At 44.6% G+C, this 23879-nt stretch overlaps 2 protein-coding genes across 6 annotated transcripts in view; one reads left to right on the plus strand and one right to left on the minus strand.

The window, feature by feature from the left end:
* Positions 1-13674, plus strand: part of LOC115848955 (A-kinase anchor protein 17B) — a 141512-nt gene extending 127838 nt beyond the window's left edge. For all 5 annotated transcript variants that reach the window (XM_060291807.1, XM_060291806.1, XM_060291808.1 and 2 more), the window contains 4 exons: positions 866-1634; positions 3091-3218; positions 4594-4861; positions 9040-13674. In XM_060291807.1, the coding sequence (XP_060147790.1) occupies positions 882-1634; positions 3091-3218; positions 4594-4861; positions 9040-10686 (2796 nt within the window). In that variant the 5' untranslated portion in view covers positions 866-881 and the 3' untranslated portion in view covers positions 10687-13674. The remainder of the gene's footprint in view (positions 1-865; positions 1635-3090; positions 3219-4593; positions 4862-9039) is intronic.
* Positions 13675-15340: 1666 nt separating this feature from the next.
* On the minus strand, positions 15341-23317 carry PGRMC1 (progesterone receptor membrane component 1). Its single transcript, XM_030849773.3, has 3 exons — positions 22884-23317; positions 19398-19553; positions 15341-16639 (listed from the first exon to the last, which is right to left on the minus strand). Exons 1-3 carry the CDS (start codon positions 23206-23208, stop codon positions 16536-16538), a joined length of 585 nt encoding a protein of 194 aa, XP_030705633.1. The 5' UTR covers positions 23209-23317; the 3' UTR covers positions 15341-16535.
* Positions 23318-23879: the final 562 nt, after the last annotated feature.

A 23879-nucleotide genomic window follows, 5' to 3' on the forward strand; every position in this document is an offset into this window, starting at 1 on the left:
TGAGACTTGGAAAGCAGCCTGGACGAAGGATGCTAGATCAGGTACCTGGGTTAGAACTGTCAGCCGGGTGTGTGTTCATGAATGTGCTACGTGTATTTTACCCCGGCCCCGTTTCTGTGCCATCCCCAGCAGGTTTTTCTGGGACTTTACATTTGAGCTCAGTTGTACAATAGACTGGAGATTTGGAATCTTGGAGTGTCAATATATGGGCAAGTCGTTTAATTTTCCTGAATCCATCTGAATTTCCCCATCTCTAAAACAGGCATGAAAATACCTACTCACAGGTTGCTTCAGGAACCAAATGAGACAAAGTAGTATAAGTAATAGCCATAGGACTTCCCTGGTGGCGCAGTGGTTGAGAGTCCGCCTGCCGATGCAGGGGACACGGGTTCGTGCCCCGGTCCGGGAAGATCCCACATGCCGCGGAGCGGCTGGGCCCGTGAGCCATGGCCGCTGAGCCTGCGCGTCCGGAGCCTGTGTTCCGCAACGGGAGAGGCCACAACAGTGAGAGGCCCGCGTACCGCAAAAAAAATAAAATAAAATAAAAAAATAATAGCCATAGCTTATGTTGATTGAGAACTTCCTGTGTGCTGGGCACTATTCTAAGGATTTCCTGTACTCACTCATTTACTCCTTCCTGAAATCCTATTATTTCTATTTTACAGTTAGGGGAACTGAGACACAGTCTTTGGAAACTCTTTGAAACCTCTAAAACACATTAAACAAATGTAAGCTATTGTCTTAATTCTCCCGATAGTATACGTTCCCCTATCAATTTGACCTAAGTCCAGCAAATGGCAGCATTCAAAATCTAAATCTGCGTTTTGCTCCATTTGTATCAAAATGTTCCCTTTCGCCCTCTAAGGTTTCCCGCAGATACCATGACGGTCACGATGGTGTATGATAATTCAGAGGCAACGGAGCTCTGTGCGGCTCAGCACCTCTACCTCAAGCCCATAGCAAAGTTGATGATCAATGTATTGCTCCCTGAGAGCACGGAACCCATGAGGCCCTTCTCTAACTGGGAAGTTCTTGACCAGCTGAAGAGCCTGATTTGTCCTGACCAGTTCACCACAGTGCGGCTCTCCAAGAGCACTAAGGACTTCATCCGATTTGAGGGGGAGGCTGAAACTAGAAGTTTGGTTCAGATCCTGAAGGCCAAGTTACACGGGAAGATCATCAAGCTAAGCGGTTTGAAAACAGACTTGAGAGTAGTGGCCACAGATGCCCAGGGGGAGTGGGAACACTTCCCCAAAGAAAAGGGGGCACCGTTGGCTGACGGGTCTGAAGAGCAGGACCACGATAAGAGCCCAGATTCCATATACTTCGAAGGCCTGCCCTGCAAGTGGTTTGCACCTAAAGGTTCCAGCGGGGAGAAGCCGTGTGAAGAGATCCTTCGGGTGGTCTTTGAAAGTTTTGGGAAGATCAAGAATGTGGATATTCCGATGCTTGACCCCTACCGAGAAGTCATGACTGGTGGGAGCTTTGGGGGGTTCAGCTTCGGCTTGCAGACGTTCGAGGCCTTTATACAGTACCAGGAGTCAACTGACTTTGTAAAGGCCATGGAGTCCCTCCGCGGGATGAAGCTGATGCTTAAAGGAGATGATGGGAAAGCTCTGGCATGTAACATTAAGGTAAGGAACAGCCAGGGGGTTTTAAACAAAATTTCCCACTGTTCAGGTGGTCCTGAGTAAAAGCTAGGAGGAAGCATCTGCAACAAATTTCCTTAGACCCCAGTAGGCTCTGATCAATAGCTAATGTAAAGATTTGTGTTATCGTTAATCAATGGATGATTAGGGGAAAAAATATCATCCTGATTTGAACATTCTTCTGCTATCAGCCATGCTGCCATCTGTGGTTTGAAAACGATGGTTGTTATAGTCTGGGGCTCTGCCCCAGCTTCTTGGGGGCATCAAAGGATTCTTCATGGTCCTTATGGAAGTATCTCAGATACTTATTCCATTTGACAAGTTGCCAGGAGAGAGGGCAACATGCAGCTTGAAACCACGAGGAGAGCAGTTTACTCCCTCTTTGCTACTGGGGTCACAATTTATTATATGTTCCTGTTGTCTGTCAGGTAAATTGCTGAAACAAAATCCCAACAAACCGGGATCCTTTCCTTTCAGAGTCAGCCTGTCTATGCAGGCATGTCACTTCATCACTGTCTGAATGCCTGGTCACCTCCTTCTTGAAGCCTTAATCCGGCAGAAGAAAAGATGCAGCTAAACCCTCCTTTTTCTCTAAATCAGTCTTTAGTGTGAATTTGGACTTTCAGCTTCGGTAGCTTCGTGTGTGTGTGTGTGTGTGTGTGTGTGTGTGTATGTGGGTTAAAATATATATTTGAAAATTATGAGCTATTCAGTCCGACAAAAGATATAGCAAATACTATAATGACCGCCCATGTACCACTGCCCAGCTTAAAAAATAAAGCATTACCAGTGATATGAGAACATGCTCCCCTCTGTGTACCATCCTCAGTCTCAGGCCCCTCCCTCCCCTCAAAGGTAACCATGATGGTGAATTTGGTGTTTATCACTCATGCATATTTAAATAGCTACTTCTGCCTCCATTTATTTTTTAGGCAAGTTTATTTGTAGCACCTCAATCTGACTTCCACTTTATTTAGAGATTTGCAAAGTTGTTTAATAATCACTGTAGTCAGATCTTGTATCTCATTTGGTCAATTTTCTTACATCTTTGCTCTCCCACCCTCCTCTCACCCATTTTTGGACTCTTTTTGTCTCTGGTGATTAAAAAATACGTTAACTCAGTTAATCACTATAACAAACCAGAGGCAATATACTCACATCCCTTAGAACTTGCATCCATCATGGCACTGTGATGCCGCCTATGGCTGTCAAGTGAGCTCCTCAAGGGTTCTGCCAAAGAAAATTCTAGAGCCCCACAAGGACTGTTTGGCAGGTAACTGAGAAGCAGTGGAACAGTCTGGGTGCTGGGATGCAGAGAAGGCATTTTTAATTCATTTGGTTTGGCACTGCCACGTACAAATTAGTTTTATCTCTCTGGCCTTCGACACACCCAGCCAGCGGGCAACCTTTTCTAATGAAACTTTGAATTGTTTGGGGGCAGGTTATGTTTGATACAACCAAACACTTCAGTGAAGGAGCTATAAGGAGGAGAAATCAAGAAAGGCTGAAATTACAAGAGCTGGAGGAAGAAAGGAAAAAAAAGAAGAGAGAAGAGGAAGAGGCTGAAAGGTGAGGAGACCAACTTCAATGAAGAGGGTTTTTTTAAACTTTTGATTTATGGATTAATCCCTTCAGGTGAATGGCTGCGGGGAGGAGAAATTGGTACCGTCTTTCCACTGTGCTGTTACAAAACCAAAAGAGAAAGCAGTTGAAAGCAAGAGACTTAAAAAGTATGCTTGTCAGGAAGAACAAGTAATGAAGAATTGTGGGACCAGCCAGATGAAGATGTCTGGGAGGAAATGGTCATTAAAAAAAAAAAAAAAAGACCAGGAAATTTTAGAGTGAAAATTCTAGCAGTTTACCTAAATTTACCAAATTTTACCTTACCTATCAATTGAAATTTTGGGGAAAAATTCTTTTTAGGTCTGGAAAAGATTTTCTTCCATAAAATGATCAATAATCATTCTAACCCACAGGCCAGAAGGCATGGATTTGTTGAGACTATTTTTCTCATGGGCCCAAGTTCTTTCTGTGAATCTGAGGAGCCTCTGTATTTACTTCTTTGAGTTTATCATCGTTCCCCAGTTTAGGAGCTTGAGACTAGAAAGGGCTATTGGATCACCAAAGGTTTGCTAAGAAGGGACAAATGGTCCAGAGCCACAGGGCTCCCCAAACCAGTTTTACCTCCCGGCTCCTCCCCTTGCATGTTTATTCTTCCAGTCTTTTATGCCAATTATAGCCATTCAAAAGAGGAGTTTAAGAGTACCCTTCCATCTTCCTCTCACTTTTTTTGGCTGGCGGAGTGCCAGGAGTTGCTTGAGGTCACGTCTGTGAAACCTGGCCAGACGCTGAGCCCAGTCAAGGTAACGATTCCCCCCAGATTTCCAGATTGACCATGCAGTTTAGCTAATCCTCCAGTTTTTGGCTAAGCCCTCCCTCAGGCCACTGTCCTTTTCTCCCCCCTTTTCCATGTTTCCATGAGGGCCTACCCAAAACAGCTGAAATTTTCGGAAAATGGCAGAACAATAAGGCCGTGTGCTTCTAAGCCAGTCTCTTTATGGTGGTGTACTCTGTTAAGTAGTCTGCACCAAAGACCAGTTCTCACCTTTATTTTCTGAGGCCTTGACTTACTGTCATTTGCCCCTGTGCCACCAACTCACGGAAGGTTTTGATCTCAAGAGAAAAGGAATCTTCGCTGTGAAAGCTGGATCCAGTAGCCCCTGCTGATGGTTTGAGAAGGTGGAGGCTAGAGGCCTCTCCTTTGAATTCGGTTGCTTTCTTCTTCTTTTTTTTAATACTCTCTGCATGAGGTCTCCTATACCTGTTTCTAACTCATCAACTTAGTTATGCGCTGTCGGGCCCTGGCAGGGGGACGGGAGTGGGAAGGGCGGCAAATGACTGATAAATACCTTCTGAAGGGTTGACTCTGTTAATCATTATCCAGAAAGAGAAAAGAGGAGGAGAGGAAAGCCCAGGAAAAGAGGAGAAAGGCCAGAGTCAGGAGGCACGCCCTGAAGGAAAGAGACAGACACCGGCAAAGGAGACAGAAGGACAGTGCCAAAGCGGAGGCCCGTCAGGGGCCCAGCTCTTCCGAGGACTGGGAAGAGAGGAAGGGCCTGCTGGCCAGGAGGCGGCTGGAGGCCCTCCGCCTGCTGCGGGCGCTCCTGAGGAAAATCGCAATAAGGCCCTTGCCCCATTGTTCCTCGCTTTGGGTAGGTACTGACCTTTCTGAGACACGACCTTTACTTTTTTTTTTTTTTTTTGCGGTACGCAGGCCTCTCACTGTTGTGGCCTCTCCCGTTGCGGAGCACAGGCTCCAGACGCGCAGGCTCAGCGGCCACAGCTCACGGACCCAGCCGCTCCGCGGCATGTGGGATCCTCCCGGGCCGGGGCACGAACCCGTGTCCCCTGCATCGGTAGGCGGACTCCCAACCACTGCATCACCAGGGAAGCCCATGACCTTTACTTTTAAACGATGGCCTGTCCTTTAAACAGCACACATGGAAGGCTCACTGTATTCATTGGGGTTTATTTTCAATAGACTGTTCTCTAATAACCCCAATTGTGCATTTACCAAAGGGATACCCAGATTTTCTGAAGGCGTTGGGTCTCACACCCCCTTCCCCACCCCCCCCAACCATCTGGCACACACACACTTTGTGTTTCTAAACTTTAGGATGGTTTCACCCGGGGCGATATAGCTCATGCATCTACTTTTGTAAGTTCCTAATTGAGGTAACAAAAAATGCATGGGGGAAGAAATGGGTGATGGGGGTGTTGGGTTTGTAGCCCTCCATTAATTTTCATTGGCCATTCATCTGTGACAGGTTTGGATGCGAAGGGAGAACCTTGAACAGAGACCTTGGTGGAGCAAGCTCCTGTTAGTCTAGTCCTTTTTAAAACTATTTATTTATTTATTTTTGGCTGTGTTGGGTCTTTGTTGCTGTGCGTGGGCTTTCTCTAGTTGTCGCGAGCGGGGATGACTGTGTTGTGGTGTGCGGGCTTCTCATCGTGGTGGCTTCTCTTATTGCAGAGCACGGGCTCCATGCATGTGGGCTTCAGTAGTTGTGTCACGCAGGCTCAGTAGTTGTGGCTTGTGGGCTCTAGAGCTCAGGCTCAGTAGTTGTGGCGCGTAGGCTCAGTAGTTGTGGCTCGCAGGCTCTAGAGCGCAGGCTCAGTAGTTGTGGCACATGGGCTTAATTGCTCCGTGGCATGTGGGATCTTTCTGGACCAGGGCTCGAATCTGTGTCTCCTGCATTGGCAGGTGTATTCTTAACCACTGCACCACCAGGGAAGTCCCTTAGTCTAGTCTTAAACTATTTGCTAAGGAATGTCTCACATCACAGGCCAATTGTTTTGCTTGGAGAGTTTCAGTTTCGGAAGTTTTTTGTTCTCCCACTTACTGACCTCCTAAAGATAACCAGACTCAGCAGATGTCCCAGAGTAAAGGCCAGAAAGGCCTCCCAAAGTGTTTATTTAAAAAGCCATATTCAGTGTTCTTAAATATGAAAAGTGAATGGCATTCGTTTTATTTTTTTTAATTTATTTATTTTATTTCTTTATTTTTGGCTGAGTTGGGTCTTTGTTGCTGCACACGGGCTTTCTCTAGTTGCGGCGAGCGGGGGCTGCTCTTCGTTGTGGTGCATGTGCTTCTCATTGCAGTGGCTTCTCGTTGCGGAGCACGGGCTCTAGGTGTGCGGGCTTCAGTAGTTGTGGCACGCAGGCTCAGTAGTTGTGGCTCTCAGGCTCTAGAGCACAGGCTCAGTAGTTGTGGCACGTGGGCTTAGTTGCTCCATGGCATGTGGGATCTTCCCAGACCAGGACTCGAACCCGTGTCCCCTGCATTGTCAGGCGGATTCTTAACCACTGTACCACCAGGGAGGTCCCGTGGCATTCATTTTAGATAGAGCTAATTTTATGTGTATTTGCCATCTCAGCTTTTTGTTCTCATTGGTGTGGCCAATCAAACTGCATGAAATCAGGATCAGAAAAACCTCACATTTCCCTTTACTATAAGGTGAGCTTGATCTTTTTTAGTTTACCTTAATGACTGCCAAGGGTGACGCCTCTTGAAGAATTTCTCTCTTTAAATATGTGTGGTGCCTAATTCTTGGCCTCATCAATACCTTACACTGATTATGCAGTCCGCAGGTTCTAATTCCAAGTCCTGGGTAAGCTCTGTGCCCTGATTTGTGCCAGGTGTCAGTGGGAGCTCAGTACAAGCTCTCCCAGCGAGGTAGGGCCCATGTGCAGGACCTTTCACCTGCCCTGCAGTCGTGCAGAGCAGAGAGCACCACAGAGAGAACCACTGTCACAGCCATATTTTCTACTTGCTGTCTTGTTTCCAACTGGGGCGGGTGAGGTGGGCAGCTCAGGGTCACGCCCCTCTGCAATCCATGGGAAGAGGCTGGACTATAGCCCAGAAAGCCCTTTGTTTATCTTTTTCAAAGGCAGCTGACCCTTTTAGACACACATTTCACCCATCAGTCTTTTCTTGTTCTAGGACTGTAGCCCCAGGGAGGGCTCTAGAGCATTTCTTATGCCTCTTCATGTCCCCAGCCCCTAGCACAATACGTGGAACAGTAAGTAGACTCATCCATTTGTGAACAAAGGAAAAAGGATCATGTGCTTTAAAAAAATTTTTTTTAAATTGAAGTATAGCTGATTTACAGTGTTGTGGTAATCTCTGCTGTGCACCAAAGGGACTCAGTTATATACATACAGACGTTCTTTTTTTAAATATTCTTTTCCATTATGGTTTATCACATGATATTGAATCTAGTTCCCTGTGCTATACAGTGGGACCTTGTTGTTTATCCATCCTATATATAATATTTCATATCTGCTAAGCCCACATTCCCAGTCCTTCCCTCCTCCAGCCCCCGCCCCCTTGGCAACCACAAGTCTGTCCTCTATGTCTGTGAGTCTCTTTCTGTTTTGTAGATGGTTTGTTTGTGCTGTATTTTAGATTCCACATATGAGTGATATCATATGGTATTTGTCTCTCTTTCTGACTTGGTATGAAAATCTCTAGTTGCATCCATGTTGCTGCAAATGGCATTATTTTGTTCTTTTTTGTGGCCGAGTAGTATTCCATTGTATATATGTGCCACATCTTCTTTATCCATTCATCTGTCAATGGACATTTAGGTTGTTTCCATGATTTGGCTTTGTAAATAGTGCTGCTATAAACATAGGGGTGCATGTATCTTTTTTGTTTAACATCTTTATTGGGGTATAATTGCTTTACAAAGATATGTTAGTTTCTGCTTTATAACAAAGTGAATCAGTTATACATATACATATGTTCCCATATCTCTTCCCTCTTGCATCTCCCTCCCTCCCACCCTCCCTATCCCACCCCTCCAGGTGGTCACAAAGCACCGAGATGATATCCCTGTGCCATGCGGCTGCTTCCCACTAGCTATCTACCTTACGTTTTTTAGTGAGTGTGTATATGTCCATGACTCTCTCTCGCCCTGTCACAGCTCACCCTTCTCCCTCCCCATATCCTCAAGTCCATTCTCTAGTAGGTCTGTGTCTTTATTCCTGTCTTACCCCTAGGTTCTTCATGACATTTTTTTTTCTTCTTAAATTCTATATATATGTGTTAGCATACAGTATTTGTCTTTTTCTTTCTGACTTACTTCACTCTGTATGACAGACTCTAGGTCTATCCACCTCATTACAAATAGCTCAATTTCGTTTCTTTTTATGGCTGAGTAATATTCCATTGTATATATGTGCCACATCTTCTTTATCCATTCATCCGATGATGGGCACTTAGGTTGTTTCCATATCCTGGCTATTGTAAATAGAGCTGCAATGAACATTTTGGTACATGACTCTTTCTGAATTTTGGTTTTCTCAGGGTATATGCCCAGTAGTTGGATTGCTGGGTCATATGGTAGTTCTATTTGTAGTTTTTTAAGGAACCTCCATACTGTTCTCCATAGTGGCTGAACCAATTCACATTCCCACCAGCAGTGCAAGAGTGTTCCCTTTTCTCCACACCCTCTCCAGCATTTATTGTTTGTAGATTTTTTGATGATGGCCATTCTGACTGGTGTGAGATGATATCTCATTGTAGTTTTGATTTGCATTTATAGTTTTGTCTGGGTATACGAAGGGTCATGTGCTTTTGAAGGTATGTAAACCGGGGTGCCTTCTAACATAAAGACGGGCACAGACCTAACGAAAGCAGCTCCTGTTAGACCGAGACATTTAATTTAGCACCTCCTGTTTCTTCAGTGTGATATTGTTCCTAATTTCAATCTGTCCTAGGTGTAGTTAGAAACCTCTTCAGAACAATGCTAGAAAGCCCAATTTTCTTTGAAAATTTTAGTCTGTTTAGTTTTTCATGTGAGATTTTTAACCTTTTTCTTTGAAGGGGTCTATACAATTTAACCCACGGGAGGTAGATGTTGCAGTCTCCAAAGCTAATCGTGCTCCGGGGACCACACTGGGAGCTCTGAAGAAAGAAGAGTTAAACACTCAGTATCTTCAAAATCAGGAGGAAATGCCAAGATATCAGGTTTCCAAGTCAGATAACAAGCGAAAACAAAAAATGAAGGAAAGAGCTACGGCTCACTTACGTAAATCTTCCCACTACCTTGGGGAAAAAAAATTAAGATATTCAGCTAGAAAAGAGAGAACTGGAAAATTATTAACCAGTGAATACAATCACAGTTTGCTCCCTGATGGGAATTCTTTGCAAATTGCCATGATTCAAGGTCAATCTCTTGCGAAAGAAGACTACCATGGTTCTAATAAATCCTATTCTTCCAGATTAGTTGAGAGAGACCATGGCAGGAAACAGAAGATCTATGAAACAGATGAATTTATTGACTATCTTCTTAACTATTATCACACTCCAAAATATGCCCGTATCTGCCTAGAACCAAGTCACATGACAAGCACATGTCAGTGGCACAGGGCCGTCCACGCGAAAGGAAGTGGATTTCAAATCAATTTGAGAAAACATAAGCGTCATTTAACCAGTTTGAGCCAAATGCAAAACGTAGATAGGAGAGAACAGGTGCAAGAAGACGATTCCTGCACAAAGATTTGTACTCAGGATCCTGAGCATAAACCACAAAAGAGGGGAAAAGTGGATTATGCCAAAGAGTGTAGAATGTTTAAGGGGTTTAAACATCATTGCAAGGACACAGTATGTGAAGCTGGTGATCGGCCATCCCCAGCTTTTGGAAAGAGCCATCTGTTGGAACAGACTCATGCTTACCAGGTCCAAGATTCCATATCCACAAGTCAAAGCCAAGTTTCCTCGCCCAACAGGTCAGCAGACTTTGATTTGAGGTTGACAGATTTCTTAGAGGAAATTAGCAGTGATTCTGAATGTTTCAGTGAAATCCTTAGTATAAACAAAGAGGAGAAAGAGAAATCTGTGGCCACATATGATAGCTCCCCAGAAGAGGGATCTCTTGACACTGATGAAATCATCACTTGCGATCCAGAAATTAGGTCAGGTCAGCAAACCTTGTATTCAGAGTGGAAACATGAGGAGGAAAAATACTCTAAATACGAGCTTAGGAAACCAGGCAAGAGGTCCAATTATGAACTGAGATGTTCATGGCTTGAGGGTGAAAACAATTCTATTAGAGATGAGAAGAGCAACAGCAAAAAGAGTGAAATATTGGCCCCCAAATACTTATTTGATAAAAGCTACCACCACGAATCCAGTGCCAGTGATCAATTAGACACTGTCACAAGAAAGAGGATGCAGTTTAGTGATAGTACATTTAACCAGAAAGTGAACTATAGGCCCTTTCATGTGCCAATAACATCATCAAAAAGTGCTAATGCTTCCTATTTGGGGGATTTTCCCAAAAGAAGAGAGGCTCCACGGAAGTCAGAATATAACCAGGATGCAAGGAGGTTTAAAAGATATGAGAATTCTGAAGATTTCATGCTGAATTCTGATAATTACTATACCAGACATAACAGTCAGGAGCACATTGACTACGGAAGCTATTTAGGAAACAACCACGCTAGTTCTTTATATTTTCAAATGTTTTGAAGGTCTCTTAGATCAGGAAACTCTTACTCACAATAAAAATGTGCAAGAAGAAGATTTCAGACCAAATGTAGCTATGTAGTTAGCAACTACAGAGCAAGAGAGCAACACTTCGGAGCACGAGCAAGGTCAAATGCAAAACCTTGTTTCTCTTGCCAAAGGATAAAGCATAGATCTAAGTGTGTGTGTGTGTTGCAGGTGTGTTGGCAAACTTTGGAAACACAAAACATCCAGATTCTGAAGGTTGGTAAAACAATGTGCTTGCAAAACTTCCTTATCCAAGGACAGACATTTCTACAGTTCGATTGCAACTTCAATTCGGTGCCGTCAAAGGAGCAAATTAACGCCGAGAGGAGTGAAGGTAGCCCTCGATGGCTCTTCAGCGGTCATAACATTATCATTTAGCATCATTTATCTTCAGAGGGAATGGCAGTGAATGAATAATGATCTTTTTACTTGTTCTTTAATTTGGTCAGAACACCATGTGCAGCAACAAACTTTCCTGACTTTTATCTAGAAATACCTATAGATAAGAGGAGAGATGACACCTAGAACATGTGATAGACTTCTTCATGACATTAGACAGTTCCATGAGCATCTACTAGAAAGAAATTAATCTTATTAATATGTTCATAGGACTTAAAGAGTTGTCCTTTTAGAAACAAAGCCTTGGAAGAAGAATCTGAAAGGGGCTCAGATCGTCCTTTGAGGTTTACACAGATAGTGGACCATTAGCAGAGTTGTTTTTTTGGAAGAACCCCATGTCATTCCCTCCTAGAAAAGCAACAGGATTGAAGCGATATAACGTGGGATTTGCCAAAGGAAATATTGAACGATCCTGGGGCACCAGTAATGGCACTTGGGAAGAGAGGACGTGACAGTATTCCATTTCAGGTTATGTAATCCTTTCACTCAGGGTTGGGTGACATCAGTTTGTAAAAAGCCACTGAATATCCCAAAACTGACTTTTATAAAACAGTAACAAGTGCCTCCTCAATCCTCAATAATGCCATGGAGTTAGGAAGAGTCATGGGTAAAGCCCATAGTTTTCTAGCGGGGGAAAAATTGTATGTGTGCCGGATTTGTAAACTCTTAACATAAGCAATTTATCTTTTTACCTACTGGTTTTGGACTCCTTGAATATGTTTTTAAATTGAGATATTTTATAGATTCGTAAAGACATACATCTTAATGCAGTGCATGTTCTATTGAAAGCTCGGCTGATTCATTCTGCCTTATATTGGATTTAGGACCTCAGGGGGCAGTAGATGACTTTTTTTCTTCCAACGAAGCTATAGCTGACATGGCAATTGAAGACCTCAATGAGATTAGATTGCCTGCAGTGGGGAAAAGGTGATTTTAATCCACTGAAGTAGTGGAAGGCAACATTTTCATATGACATGATTCATTTCAAATAGTCCTAACTTGATAGTCCATAGAAAAGTACCAGGCTGGTAAGGCCAAGGTAGGATGCCAGTCCTTGTGGTTGCCCAGAATGACGAGGCACGATGTGTGCTCATAACCACCCTCTTGAGCAACCTGATATCTGAAATGGCTATAAAATCTTCTAATTGATCTAAAGTAAGAGCCACAAGTTGTTTCATTGATCTCCTCTAATAGCATTTAATAGAGGTATGCCAGTACAAGCAAAAGTTCAGACATGAATGTAACATAGCAGATTGATTATACTTATTATCAATGAATGATTTGTTGGCTCCCTTATATTCAATTCCACTTGCCAGCCAGTGACTCTGCCATCAAAACCAGGCTTGTCTTGTCCAATCTGAAACATTGCTCCTAGGGCGAGTGCCTTTTCTCCTCTGAGGGCTAGCAGTGATTATTAACGTTCAGAGGACTGTTGTCCGGAGTAGGCTTTTAAACTACTAACAGCTTGTATTCTGTCAGACAACTTTTGGTAACCAGGTATTATTCTCCTCCAATGAGACCCCACCTCCTTATTTTTTCATGTTTCGTGCCCTTGAAACAAAGAGCATTATGGGTTTGTAATGGAAAGCAGCTATGCTTGTTTTGAAAAAGAAAAAACCCCAACTCAATCTCTTCTGTCATTTGATAATTTTTCTTTGCAGAGATTTTAGGCGTGAAAACAATTTGCTGCTCAGTAACCAGACATAAAAAAAATAAATTGCAGAATACAGCATGTGCAATTAAAAATTTTTTTTGTATAATAGAACTGGTGCTAAGTCACTTCTATATAATATTTTGGTCTTGTTTTGTTTGCTAAATACCATCCTGGGACCTAGAAGAAAGTAAAATTACTGGTTTTATGTTTACTTTCCGTACAACCTTGGATTTTTATGTCTCGTGGTAATGCATTCTAGATTTGAGTAAACCTCTTTTTTGGGGGGTGTGTAGGCCTGAAACAAGGAAGAGAACAATTTATCCTGAACTTTTCAAATGAATTGGCTTAGTAAGGAATGAAACAGAGCCGAAAATGTTGTAATCACTTTCTGTTAACATTGTTATTCTTTGTTGTGCTGTTGTTTAAGTGGTGCAGAAGTATTTTCTCATATCTTTTTCCTATGTCCCATTAAGTGAGGGCCTGAAGTTTAAGCTGTGTCTTTTAAAATAGACGTTTTTCCTTGTACGTGCTAATAGTGCTTTCAGAAAGCTAAAAATCTGTCAGTGCGTTTTTGTTCAATTTGTTTGAATTTCTCAGGGTAGAAAGCCATGTAACCTGGTAATTTGGAAAATAAGAACCAAATAAATGTATTTTCACTTGTCGCAAGACTGTTCAAAATGTTAACTTCTAAATGCTGATAATTCCTCTTTGGGGGGTTGGGATTTCTACCCGTGGTATGCTGCTTTGCACTAACGTTGTTGATCCTTTTTGTCATTTGCATTGGTAGAGAAATAATACATATTTGATTTTCAGATATATTAAAAATAAAGTCATAGAGTCTTTGTTCATTGACCGCATGTACTGGCTAGAAGGTTGCACACCTGCAGTAACATTCTCTATGAAAATATATGTCTGGTTTCAGTGGTTTCGAGGCAACTTCCCCAGTTTATGGTAATTGCCTGTCAGAGCTCATGAAACCACAGTTGTGTTTTCATCTTGGATAAATTAAAATCATGGTATTTGGACTCAAGACTATTCTCCCTTCAGCAAAGGTTTTAGTTCTTTAAAGGTAGCAAAACGGACTCCACAGAATTTCATCTCATCCCTTCAGGCCTTGCCTTGGTAGAAGTGTTGAAGTTACTCAACATCCAGAAACAAGTCAGAGACATGGGGGGCTTCAGTGATCAGTCTTTGACCCTGCAAGCTTTAGCTGTATTTTCACATGAAATGTACAGCAAACCGCCTCTAAGCATCCCTAACAAAGGCGGACTGTACCTTAGAGAACAACTGGGCACTTTAGAGCTGAAAGGGTTCTTGTTGGGTTCAAAGAGCTCTTTCTGAGACAGCAAGGGCTGTTCTTGCTTGTTCTAGATTGAGGATTTGCATGAAGTTTGGCCCTCTGAGGTAAGGTGAACAGGACATTGTGTAGAGAGGCCACAGATACCACAAACGCATAGTGAATGCTGCTTCTGACCCACAGATGCTGGGACTGAGAACAGTGTATCTGGGCAGGGGCCAGAAGCAAGCAGGTGGGGAGCAAACAGCGGACCCTTCCCCCGCTGAAACCACCACTCCCTCATCTTCTTAAATGGCGCCTTTTACATAGTATGGCTTACCCGACTATGCGAACTGGATTTGCGTTTTTAGATCAAAGTCCTGCCTGATGGTAATATCACTTTACCTGTAATCAATACAATGTTGATTTAGTTCTGAATGGAGGGGAATCCGGCTATTTGGGATTGAAGCTTTTAACCAGGCTCTGGATGTTTTCCTCCTGGCATCAGACAACTGTTTAACTTAGTAAAAGGAATAGCCTAATCTTCACATCTAAATGAGATTTCAGGCTGCAAAGGTGGCCCAATTTCTCTCTCCCTCCCCTTCCCCCATAGCATATGGCCTAACAGGTTGCTTGGCACAAAACGGGCAACTCGAATATTTGTTGAATGAAAACTAGTTGGGGAAAAGGACACATTTAAAAACAACAAAAACAGGCAATATGGTTTGAGAACGTAAAAGCTGGAAAGCTTTTGAGCCCTCTTTGATTCAGGGAGTACTTCCTTTGTAAGAAAAGTCTGCCAATTTTAACACTAAAATGGCAGAACACTAATATTCAGGGTAATAGGTTGTCTGTGTTTATACAACCAACTGCACCTGCAAATCTGATATCCTTCTTTCGGCACAAAGTGAATCAACTTTACTACTATAAGGATTCCTGAACACTTTACTAATCCGATGATACATTACAGCAAAAACAAAACCTGCCTTGGCACTCGGTAACAGTCTTCACTAGAGTTACTCCTTAGTGACCTTGCCGTAGACCTCAAGGTGGAAGTCTGCCTCTGAGTTTATTAAGTTCTGACTTAAAGAGGCAGAATTTGACAAGTCACAAAAAATAAATTCAATTCACTATTTTTTTAACAGGACAAGCTGGTATTTGGTTTGTAGTGTGAGGCCTCTGTAAAGTTCTGCCCCTTTACTTGTCTCTTTTGGAATACAAAAAAAGTCACTCAAAAGTGAAACTCTTGAAGCTGGTTACTCAGATTAAGGTTTAAAAAAACAGGGCAACCCACCACACTATACTGGGTAAAACCATTTTATTAACTGACCAAAGCACTTCGTTTTGTTTTCTGATTTGAGGTAAAACCATTAAACACAGTTCACAAGAAAATACAATGACTATTCAACTACAAGAAACCTCACTAATTGTTCATATAATACTTTTACAAACTCTTACAACTGTACAGTCTACTTAAGCTAAGTTTATTGTTAACCAAAAGACCAATATCAAAGACCAAGACACTTGACTACTACTCTTGCAGTGGCTATAGTTTTGTAACAACAGAAGAATAACTGTTACTTTATGAATACACTTTAAAAACCACTTGGCTAGTGATGTATTCGGTTTCCTTATTCTTCAGGGGTGTGAAGGCTCTTAGGAGAGCAATCACCTGTTCCTGTTCTGCATGCCCCTCTCTCACGTCCAACCATGTAAAATAACCATGAACGTGGGGACTGGGAAGATAGTCCTACAATCTTATTCATGTGTTTTAGGTTTTTAGGCAAGCCAGCTGATTTTTTCCAAAGCTTGCTTTTGAATGTTCACATCCTGTTTTAATCCTCACTGTAGATTACTATGTTAGTGAGGGCATCTGAGGGTCCCAAGGAGGACAAGGACAGTGATGCAGACTGGAAACAAAGAAAGTAGATTTCTTGCAATTGAGCCCAGCTTTGAGATTTCGTTTTGTTACTGGACACCTCTCTTTAATCAATACCAAAGCCTGTGGAACACTGCAGATTTGCTTTAGAGGTAGATAAAACAGAAATCATGCAGTTACGTCAATTGAGAAGTGAGGGATTTGGTGTCTTCAGAGAACATCATGACTAAAAGTTAATCCTTTTGTTCCTTGATGCCTGAAGGACTTTGCACATTTAACATTTTTACCTGTTTGGGGGCAAATACCCACGTCTTACCTGTCTCTCAGGAAAAAACAAATTCAAATGCAGCCTGTACTGACTACAGATAGAAGAAAAACAGTAATAACATTTGTATTACAGCACTGCAGTTCACTTTCTGAATTTGTGACACACGAACATATCATGCATTCTAAGACAGAAGTTAGCTTTATCAGTGTCACTAGTGATGTTAATTAAAAAAATGTACAGCAAGTTCAAAACTTTTCTAAATATTGAAATCACCGTGTTTTAAAGACAGACTGGAATGTTACAAATGATTCTGCAAAATACAAAAATAGATATGCGTCCACTGCAGGCTTTAATCACTTTTCCGCGCACTCTCATCCTTTGGCTCCTCCTCATCTGAGTACACAGCGGGCTCCTCCCCCTCCTTCAGCAGTTTGCCCACGTGATGATACTTGACTGGAAGGAGAGAGGAAGACACAACGGTCACTCTCACGCTTTCGAGAAAATCATGACATTTCATTTGAAAGCACTTGTGAGAGGCCTGCGAACGACACAATAGCACGTTGGGCTTCCTGAAGGTAGTTTATACCACAGTCCCAGCCAAGTCCCAGGGAGTTAGAGTTTTGTGCAGCAGACAGAAATATAGAACAGGTAGCGATGCCTGACAACGAGTGTGCAAGGTAATGTCAGAATGAGTTGTGTTAGTGCATAGGAGGTTTAGCAGAGCGAGGGCTTGTTATGAGTTAGGTGGAAGGGTTGCAGAACACTTTGTGGGAGAAGGATATGCTTTGGAAAATGTGTAGAAGGACTCGGGGAGGGAGGGGGTTCCAGAAAATGCAAATACCACACACAAAGGCATGCAGGTGTGACCGAATGTATCTGGGGGAGCAATAAAGAGACCAAGTTGGCAGGCGTAGACTGGGAGTAGCGCCAGCCAAACAGGGTGGGGAAATCCTAAGACAGATGTGGAAAGCCAGCCTGAGGAGTCCGGACTTGTCCCATGGGTGTGGCAAAGGGCGTTGAAAGTTTACGACAAAGGAATGACAGGGTAAAACAGTGCTGTGGCCACTACGGTATCACTGTGTATAGAGGGCACAGCAGATTACGGTCAGGAGAGCCCAGGAGCAGGGTGACCAGGAGGCCAGCGGGTGGATCCACATGCAGAGGAACAAGAGCCAGGAGGAGGGGGTGTCCGTGGGGATGGGAAGGGAAGGCTATGAGACGCGTAAAGGAAGCTGGAAACATGAGTAAATGAAGGGAAAACTGGAGATTCCGTGGACCGAAACGGGGACTCTGGAGAGGGAGCCACTCTGGAGGGGCACGTGACTGGAGACTGACAACAGGGACTGGAGAAGTGATATTAGCATTGGCAAGAAGCAGGTCCCTGGAAACGTTTGAGAAAGAAGGTTCAATGGAATCGTGGGGCTAGAAACCATACTGCAGGGAGCAAGGAGGGATGGAGCAATGGTTAGGGACAACCGCGGATTACTAGATGGCTGTCTGACAGTGAAGGGAAGGAGTGATAAGTCTAGTGGGTGAAGGGGAGAGCAGGAGACAGAATTCTCCCCCAACACGGGGCAACAGCTATACGTGGTTAAAGGGAAGTGCTAACAGAGACCAGAGAGCACTGGAGACGTTGGAGAAAATAGATTTAAGAGGGCAACCAGAACGAGAAAATAGATTTAAGAGGGCAACCAGAACGTAAGGGACCTGAGAAGGGATGGAGTCAGCAGACAACCACCATATTGCCTGTATTATTAGGGCCAAGCTAACGTAGGGTTAATCATCTCAATGTCAAAGGCCAAAAGAACTCCTCTTTCTGAGTATCGGTAGGAATTAGAGGGGTAACCAATCTGTTTAACCAGGCAACCGGAGCTACTTTGGTGTGAAATAATCGTCAGGAACAATTGGAACTTCCCTATTTGAATATTTTATAAAAGTCCCTAGATGCTTGGGACTGTGCAAGACAAGTAAAAGCCGCGTGGCGCCTCAGAGACCTGCCTTGAGGGGAATCCACGCCAGCTCTGCGTGTAGCTGAAGTGTCACAACAGTATTTGGGGCTAGCCTTAGTTTAAGGGGTTGGGGGAACCACACTTTTTACCCCACTGATGAAGGCAAGCCCTAGAAAATGGAGCTCTGTAAGTTATGAATTACGACTCATTGGTTTCATATAGAAGAATCTATTGTTACAAAGGCATCCTGAAGATGCAAAAAATGAGGGACTGTTAGATAGCTGAATTATGTTTTCAGAGTAAAAAGACTTGCTCTGGACTTGAAAGCTTTTAGTCTGCTCGGGATCCAGACTCTAAAGGTAGAGCCATACCTGGCTAATTATTAATCCAGAACTCTCTGAAGTCAGCATTGTTTTCAAAGAAAATGGTTGGATTTAGCCCAAAAAGCCAATAATATTTAACAGATTATAGAGAATGGCAAATAGAAAATGACATTTACAATGAAAAATCCCCCTCAAGGACGTGGTCACTGTCTTTATATACTGTTTCAAAGCTGGGAAAAATTATTATTCAAATTCTTAGCAGTGAAATATTGCTAAAGTGATCATCAAACACTTGGGTTGGACAAAAGCCACTTCCCCAAATCTCAAAATATGAACTTAACCCCCATCCTTACTTCCCCGCAAAGACCTCAGCCCATACCATAAGCCAGGAAACAAGTGTCTCCTTTCTGCTTTCTTCTTAAAAACGCAGACACCATTGTTGCTGGGCAGATTATAAGCATCATTTGTAGATGAGGCCTATAGTTGGGCTCAATTAGATTCAAAGAGAAGCTGTTTTGTAGAATACAAGTCTCTCATTCTTTAACAGAAATGTGGGCTGCTTTTAAACGGCAAGTTCTACAAGTGAGGGCTTATGAAAATTCCCTCTTTCTGTAGCCAAGATGGCCACTCTCCTTTCCCCTGCACACCAAGCACCAAATCCTATTGTGAAATCTATGCAAACCTCTCAAAAATTTAAAAAAACAGAAACCCAGGTTTCCACAGAGAACTAGCTAGAAATTGGTATGCAATCACGGCAAGTGACTCAGCACTGCTGCAATTACTTCAAGCCATGAACTTGATCCGTCCAAGATTCAGGAGCCTATCAAAATGCTTCCCAGTTGTAGCCTGCTTAGTAATAACTATTGTACTGCCGTGAATCCCATTACTGGTAGAAATTTGATCCAGGCACAATTAAAAAAACAAAAAACAACCGCTTACAAGTGAACTGAGAGTCCCAGTCATTCAGGGTCTCCTGCTGGGCAGGAGTGAGGTCAGAAAGGTCATCGTACTCGTCCTTCAGTGCTTCCTTATCCAGGCAAAATGTGGCAAGGCCCCTGGATGCGTCTCTTCCGGCAAAGACCCCGTATGGCCCCTCTTTAAAAAAAAAAACAACAAAACAAAACCAAAGTCGGTTATTTATTAGGCAGTCAATTTCTCTGTGGTTCACACACAGAAAATGGCTTCCTTACCCATTAGCATGGAGAGCCTGCTTTTTGAATGTCAGATTCCATTTGGAAACCATAAGTAATGTTGATCCTTTGATCATTACCTAGTGGATACTGAAAGACCTATTGTCATTAAACTTTTAAACAACTAAAACTAAATTAAAATGCTATACATTAGCATTCATTTCTTGTGATTTTCAAACAGCTAATAAAAAAGCCATAAATGATTATCTCCTGGGGGGAAAGGTGTTAGTAGGGAATGATCCAAGATAATAGTGAGTTCGTGGGTCAGAATTCAACTTCTGGATATTGAACCTGGAGCCTGGCTCTGTTCTAGGCACTTGGGCTGCATCAGTGAAAGTTACGGATTCTGAAGATAAGAAACACTAAAGTGTAAATGAAAACATCTTCTTATAAACATACTCTGATACAATTTAATGAGTCAAGAGCGTCTTATAGAGATCTTTGGTTGCACGATTAGACCGTGTTAAACATTAACATGTGGCATCTGCAGGAGAAATCATTTTATGAATATCAGTGGTTAAGAAATCTATCCACAGGTTACATAATCTTCAGTGTCAACAAAGGAGATGGCACGGGGCTCAGGTCTGTCACCCTGTTTTGGGTGGGCTTGAAGACTGTGAAAATTCTATAAGATATCTGAATGCTATTATACGTAGTATTATGCTATTATATATGATACTAAATTTTTGTCTAAGAGAGCAGTGAATCATTCTGTAGGTACTTAAAGTGGATTTTTAGACATATTTAAATATTACACAAGTAAATGAAGAGAAGCCAGTGTACTTTAAACAATGTGTTGTTTCCCCAAAGGTGGACTGAGTAGCAAGTCTGACATGAAAAAGTTTGTAGGTAACCACCATGCCAAGTATGAGAACAGATCAAGTTTCATTATGACCTGGCCACCTGAAACCTCAATCCACCAGGATTCTTTTATTTTTACAAATTAGATGAAATGTATGATCAACTTTAAAATGCCAAAGAAAAATGGTTATTTTTAATCATCATTACATACTACCATTTCCACTAGAGAAGGTAAATAGGCCAAGTGTACGGGTTTGGACCTCACCATTTCAGAAATTATGGTCACAGAATACTTAAACAATCTGAGGGGAGCATTGAAAGTCTTTGAAGTATATATATTATTCACCAGAATGTATAGTCACTACAATGTAAGCTCCAGGAGCAGATTTGTGCCTGTTTTGTTCACTGCTATATTCCCAGCACCCACAAAAGTGCCAGGCATACAATAATATCATTAAAAATAATGAATAATTTTTAGGAATCCTTTATAACATCAAGTATAATTTCCAAATGATGTTGTCACATATTCATGGCCTCACTGGACAATAGTGCAGGTAGAGACTGAGAGTTCTCACAATGGGCCATCCTTATCATTTTAAAGAGGGGCAACTAAGGCCCAGAGAGAACAATGCTTTGCTCCAGGTCACACAGCTGGTCAGTGATCCAACCAGGCGGAGAACCCAGGTTGCCTGACTCCCAGTTTTGGGCTCTGTACACAGGCCTACATTCCTCTCAATGACTTTGCAAACTACAATCATATGATGATGCTCCAGGCACACATTTCACTTGCTTTATGGTGTAGCTCAGTAAGAACAGATATTGACACGATTATGCTTACTGATAATGCCTTTAGGTGTGCCACTGTAAGTGACAAATAACGTAGGTGTGGTTTTCAAATTATCTTGACCATTACATGCCTACAGAAAGCAGGTCTTCTAAAATCCTCCACGAGGAAAAACTGCTAAGTGGGAGAGTTCCTTAAGAACCTTAGCACATCTGATTTTGATGAGCTGGACTGGGAAAGTAAAACAGACCAGGAGCGGGAATGAAGGCAGGTCACTGTCTGCTATCCTCTCCCTCATCTCCAGACCAGTGGCCATACTCCCTGAGCCCCCTTATTTTTAGAGGCATCCATATTGGAGGAGCTAAAATCTCTTCTTCCTCCTCTGATCCAAACATTCTATAAAGCAGAACTTTCCAAACCTGGATTCTTCTCGAATTTGCCTGGGGGTGGGTGTGTTAAAATGCAGATTCCTCGATCTCCCCCCCCTCCCGCGGTTATGGCGATTAGGCCAGGAATCTGTATTGTACCTCAAGCGCATCAGGTGATTCTGATCCGCAACCAAGCTTGGAAAAGCCTCATCTCCAAGGCCCCGTCAAGCCTGTCCCCCTCCAACAGCTCAGCAGTCACCCACCCCTCATTTCCCCTCCGGTTGGCTTTTCCTGAAATCCCCACACCCAGCGGCCGTCATAGCCCTACCCCTCTTGTTTCTCCGGATCCTCCCATTTCTCCCTCCCTCCATTTTAAATTTTTTTTTTTTTTTTTGGCTTCTAGTCTTTTCTCTCCTGCTACGGAGTATAATACTGTGCTACCTTCTCGTCTTGCCACATTCCTGTCGTCCGCTACATTCAGCCTTCCTCATCCAGCTCCCTTCCCCCATGGAGCCTCCCTTGTTCACCTCCCAGCCTTCCCCGTCTGCCACACACAGCACGCGCGCACACACATACCAAACACATGCCACACACATACCTGACACATGCCACATTCCTAGCGCACGCGCGCTCACGCACACACACTCATACGACAAGCCGCATACACCGAATACGCACACACACATCACTCAGCGCCACGCACAATGCTCCTACCTGCTGCTAATCCCATCTCCGATTCCCTTCTCCCAGAACCTCACATTCCACCATGGCTACTCCTGGCGTCATCGGCCTTCGCGTCCCCTCCAAGGCTGGACCTCCCTACCTCCTCCCGCCCTCCCCCCCGTCAGGTTTCCCTCGAGACACCCTCATTTCCTTTCTCCAGCTGGACACCATCCCCTCCTTCCAGGAACCCTCAAACCCGATACCTTCGAAACCCCCCAACACTGCGCTCTGCTGTACCACCACCCCCGGCCTCCACCTTCCAGCCTCGCGACCTCACCCACCCGCCCCCGGCTTAAGCGCTTCAGCCGTCTTCCTCCAGCCCACGCCGGGGCTGGCGGCGCGGACCGGGAATTCTGCGTCCCCCACTGGCCCGCAGCCCTTCTAGGACGCCTCTTGCCCCCTGCCCGCCCGGGGAGCCGCCCTGCCCCGCCCTCCCCGGCTTGCCGCCATTCCGCCCCCACCTCCCCGGGGGCGCCCCGCTCCCCCTCGCCTCTCCGGGACCCAGCCCCGTGCCGGGGCCCCTTCTTTTGTCTTTGGGGCCCCCGGCCGGCCGCCGTACCAGGCCCGTAGAACTTGCGGCCTTTGGTCACGTCGAACACCTTGCCGTTGATGGCCATGAGTATACGCGGGTCCTGGACGCCGTCGAAGCGCCGCAGCTCGGCAGGGGTGAAGTCGCGCCGCTTAAGGCGGGGCAGCGGGGGCGGCTCGTCGTCGTCGCTGTCGCTGGCCGTCGGCTGGTCCCCGCGCACGATCTTGTAAAGCAGGAAGATGCAGAGGCCGAGCAGCAGCAGGTTGAGCGGCGACGTGAAAATCTCGTGCAGCAGCCCGCCGCCCTCTAGCTCGCTCGGGTCGGCGCCGGTCCCCGCCACATCCTCGGCAGCCATTATCGCTAGAGCAAAGGTTGGGCCGGGATAGGGAGGGCTCCGGAACTGCCTTTCTCCTCCCTCTCCGCGAGCTAGTGGCGCGCAGGGTCCGGCGGACAGGGACTAGCCAGCGGAGGAGGCGGAGCCAGGCGGTGGCGGGGCCGGATGGGCGGAGCCTCTCAGCCCCGCCTCCCCGCGGCCTCCGAAGCTCCCGGCGCTGCTCAGTCGGGCCCCGCCTAGGTCAGGCCCCCCACCTTGCCTCGGGATAGTGGCTCCCCTCCCCCAGCCGGATCCTGCATACCCAGGCGCCGAGATTGCGGAGCACTCCCCTCAGCAATACCTGCGAGGCCTGGCCCCAGCCTCACGCCATCCCCACGCCATCCTCTAGCTAACCGCGACGCAGCACGCTGCCCTTCTCCGCACCCCCAGTTGCTCGTCGCACACCGACCCGCTCGGCCTTGCCAGGTTCTGTGTGAGGCCCCGTCCGCCACCTGATGCGAGCGAAACACTTCAACTCCATTTCCCCTGCTTTAAGCTTCTCCCCGCCTTCCAATCCGAAGACTCATCTTTCCCCGGCCAACCCTTGGGACCACGAGGCTCTCTTAGGAGACAGGAAACTCACTCCTTGAGCTCCTTTCCCACCCTAGAGACCCAGACTACCCATTTTCACCTTGGGAATCCCCATTCGCTGC

The sequence above is a fragment of the Globicephala melas genome, chromosome X (genome assembly GCF_963455315.2).
Source record: "Globicephala melas chromosome X, mGloMel1.2, whole genome shotgun sequence".
In the NCBI taxonomy this organism is placed as follows: domain Eukaryota; kingdom Metazoa; phylum Chordata; class Mammalia; order Artiodactyla; family Delphinidae; genus Globicephala; species Globicephala melas.

Coding starts and splice junctions, on each gene's coding strand:
- PGRMC1 (XM_030849773.3), bottom strand. CDS start 23,208: ATGGCTGCCGAGGATGTGGCGGGGACCGGCGCCGACCCGAGCGAGCTA. Junction 19,554..22,883: donor CCGCAAGTTCTACGGGCCTG/GTACGGCGGCCG, acceptor TTTTTTTTAAAG/AGGGGCCATACGGGGTCTTT. Junction 16,640..19,397: donor CTGGGACTCTCAGTTCACTT/GTAAGCGGTTGT, acceptor CTCTCCTTCCAG/TCAAGTATCATCACGTGGGC.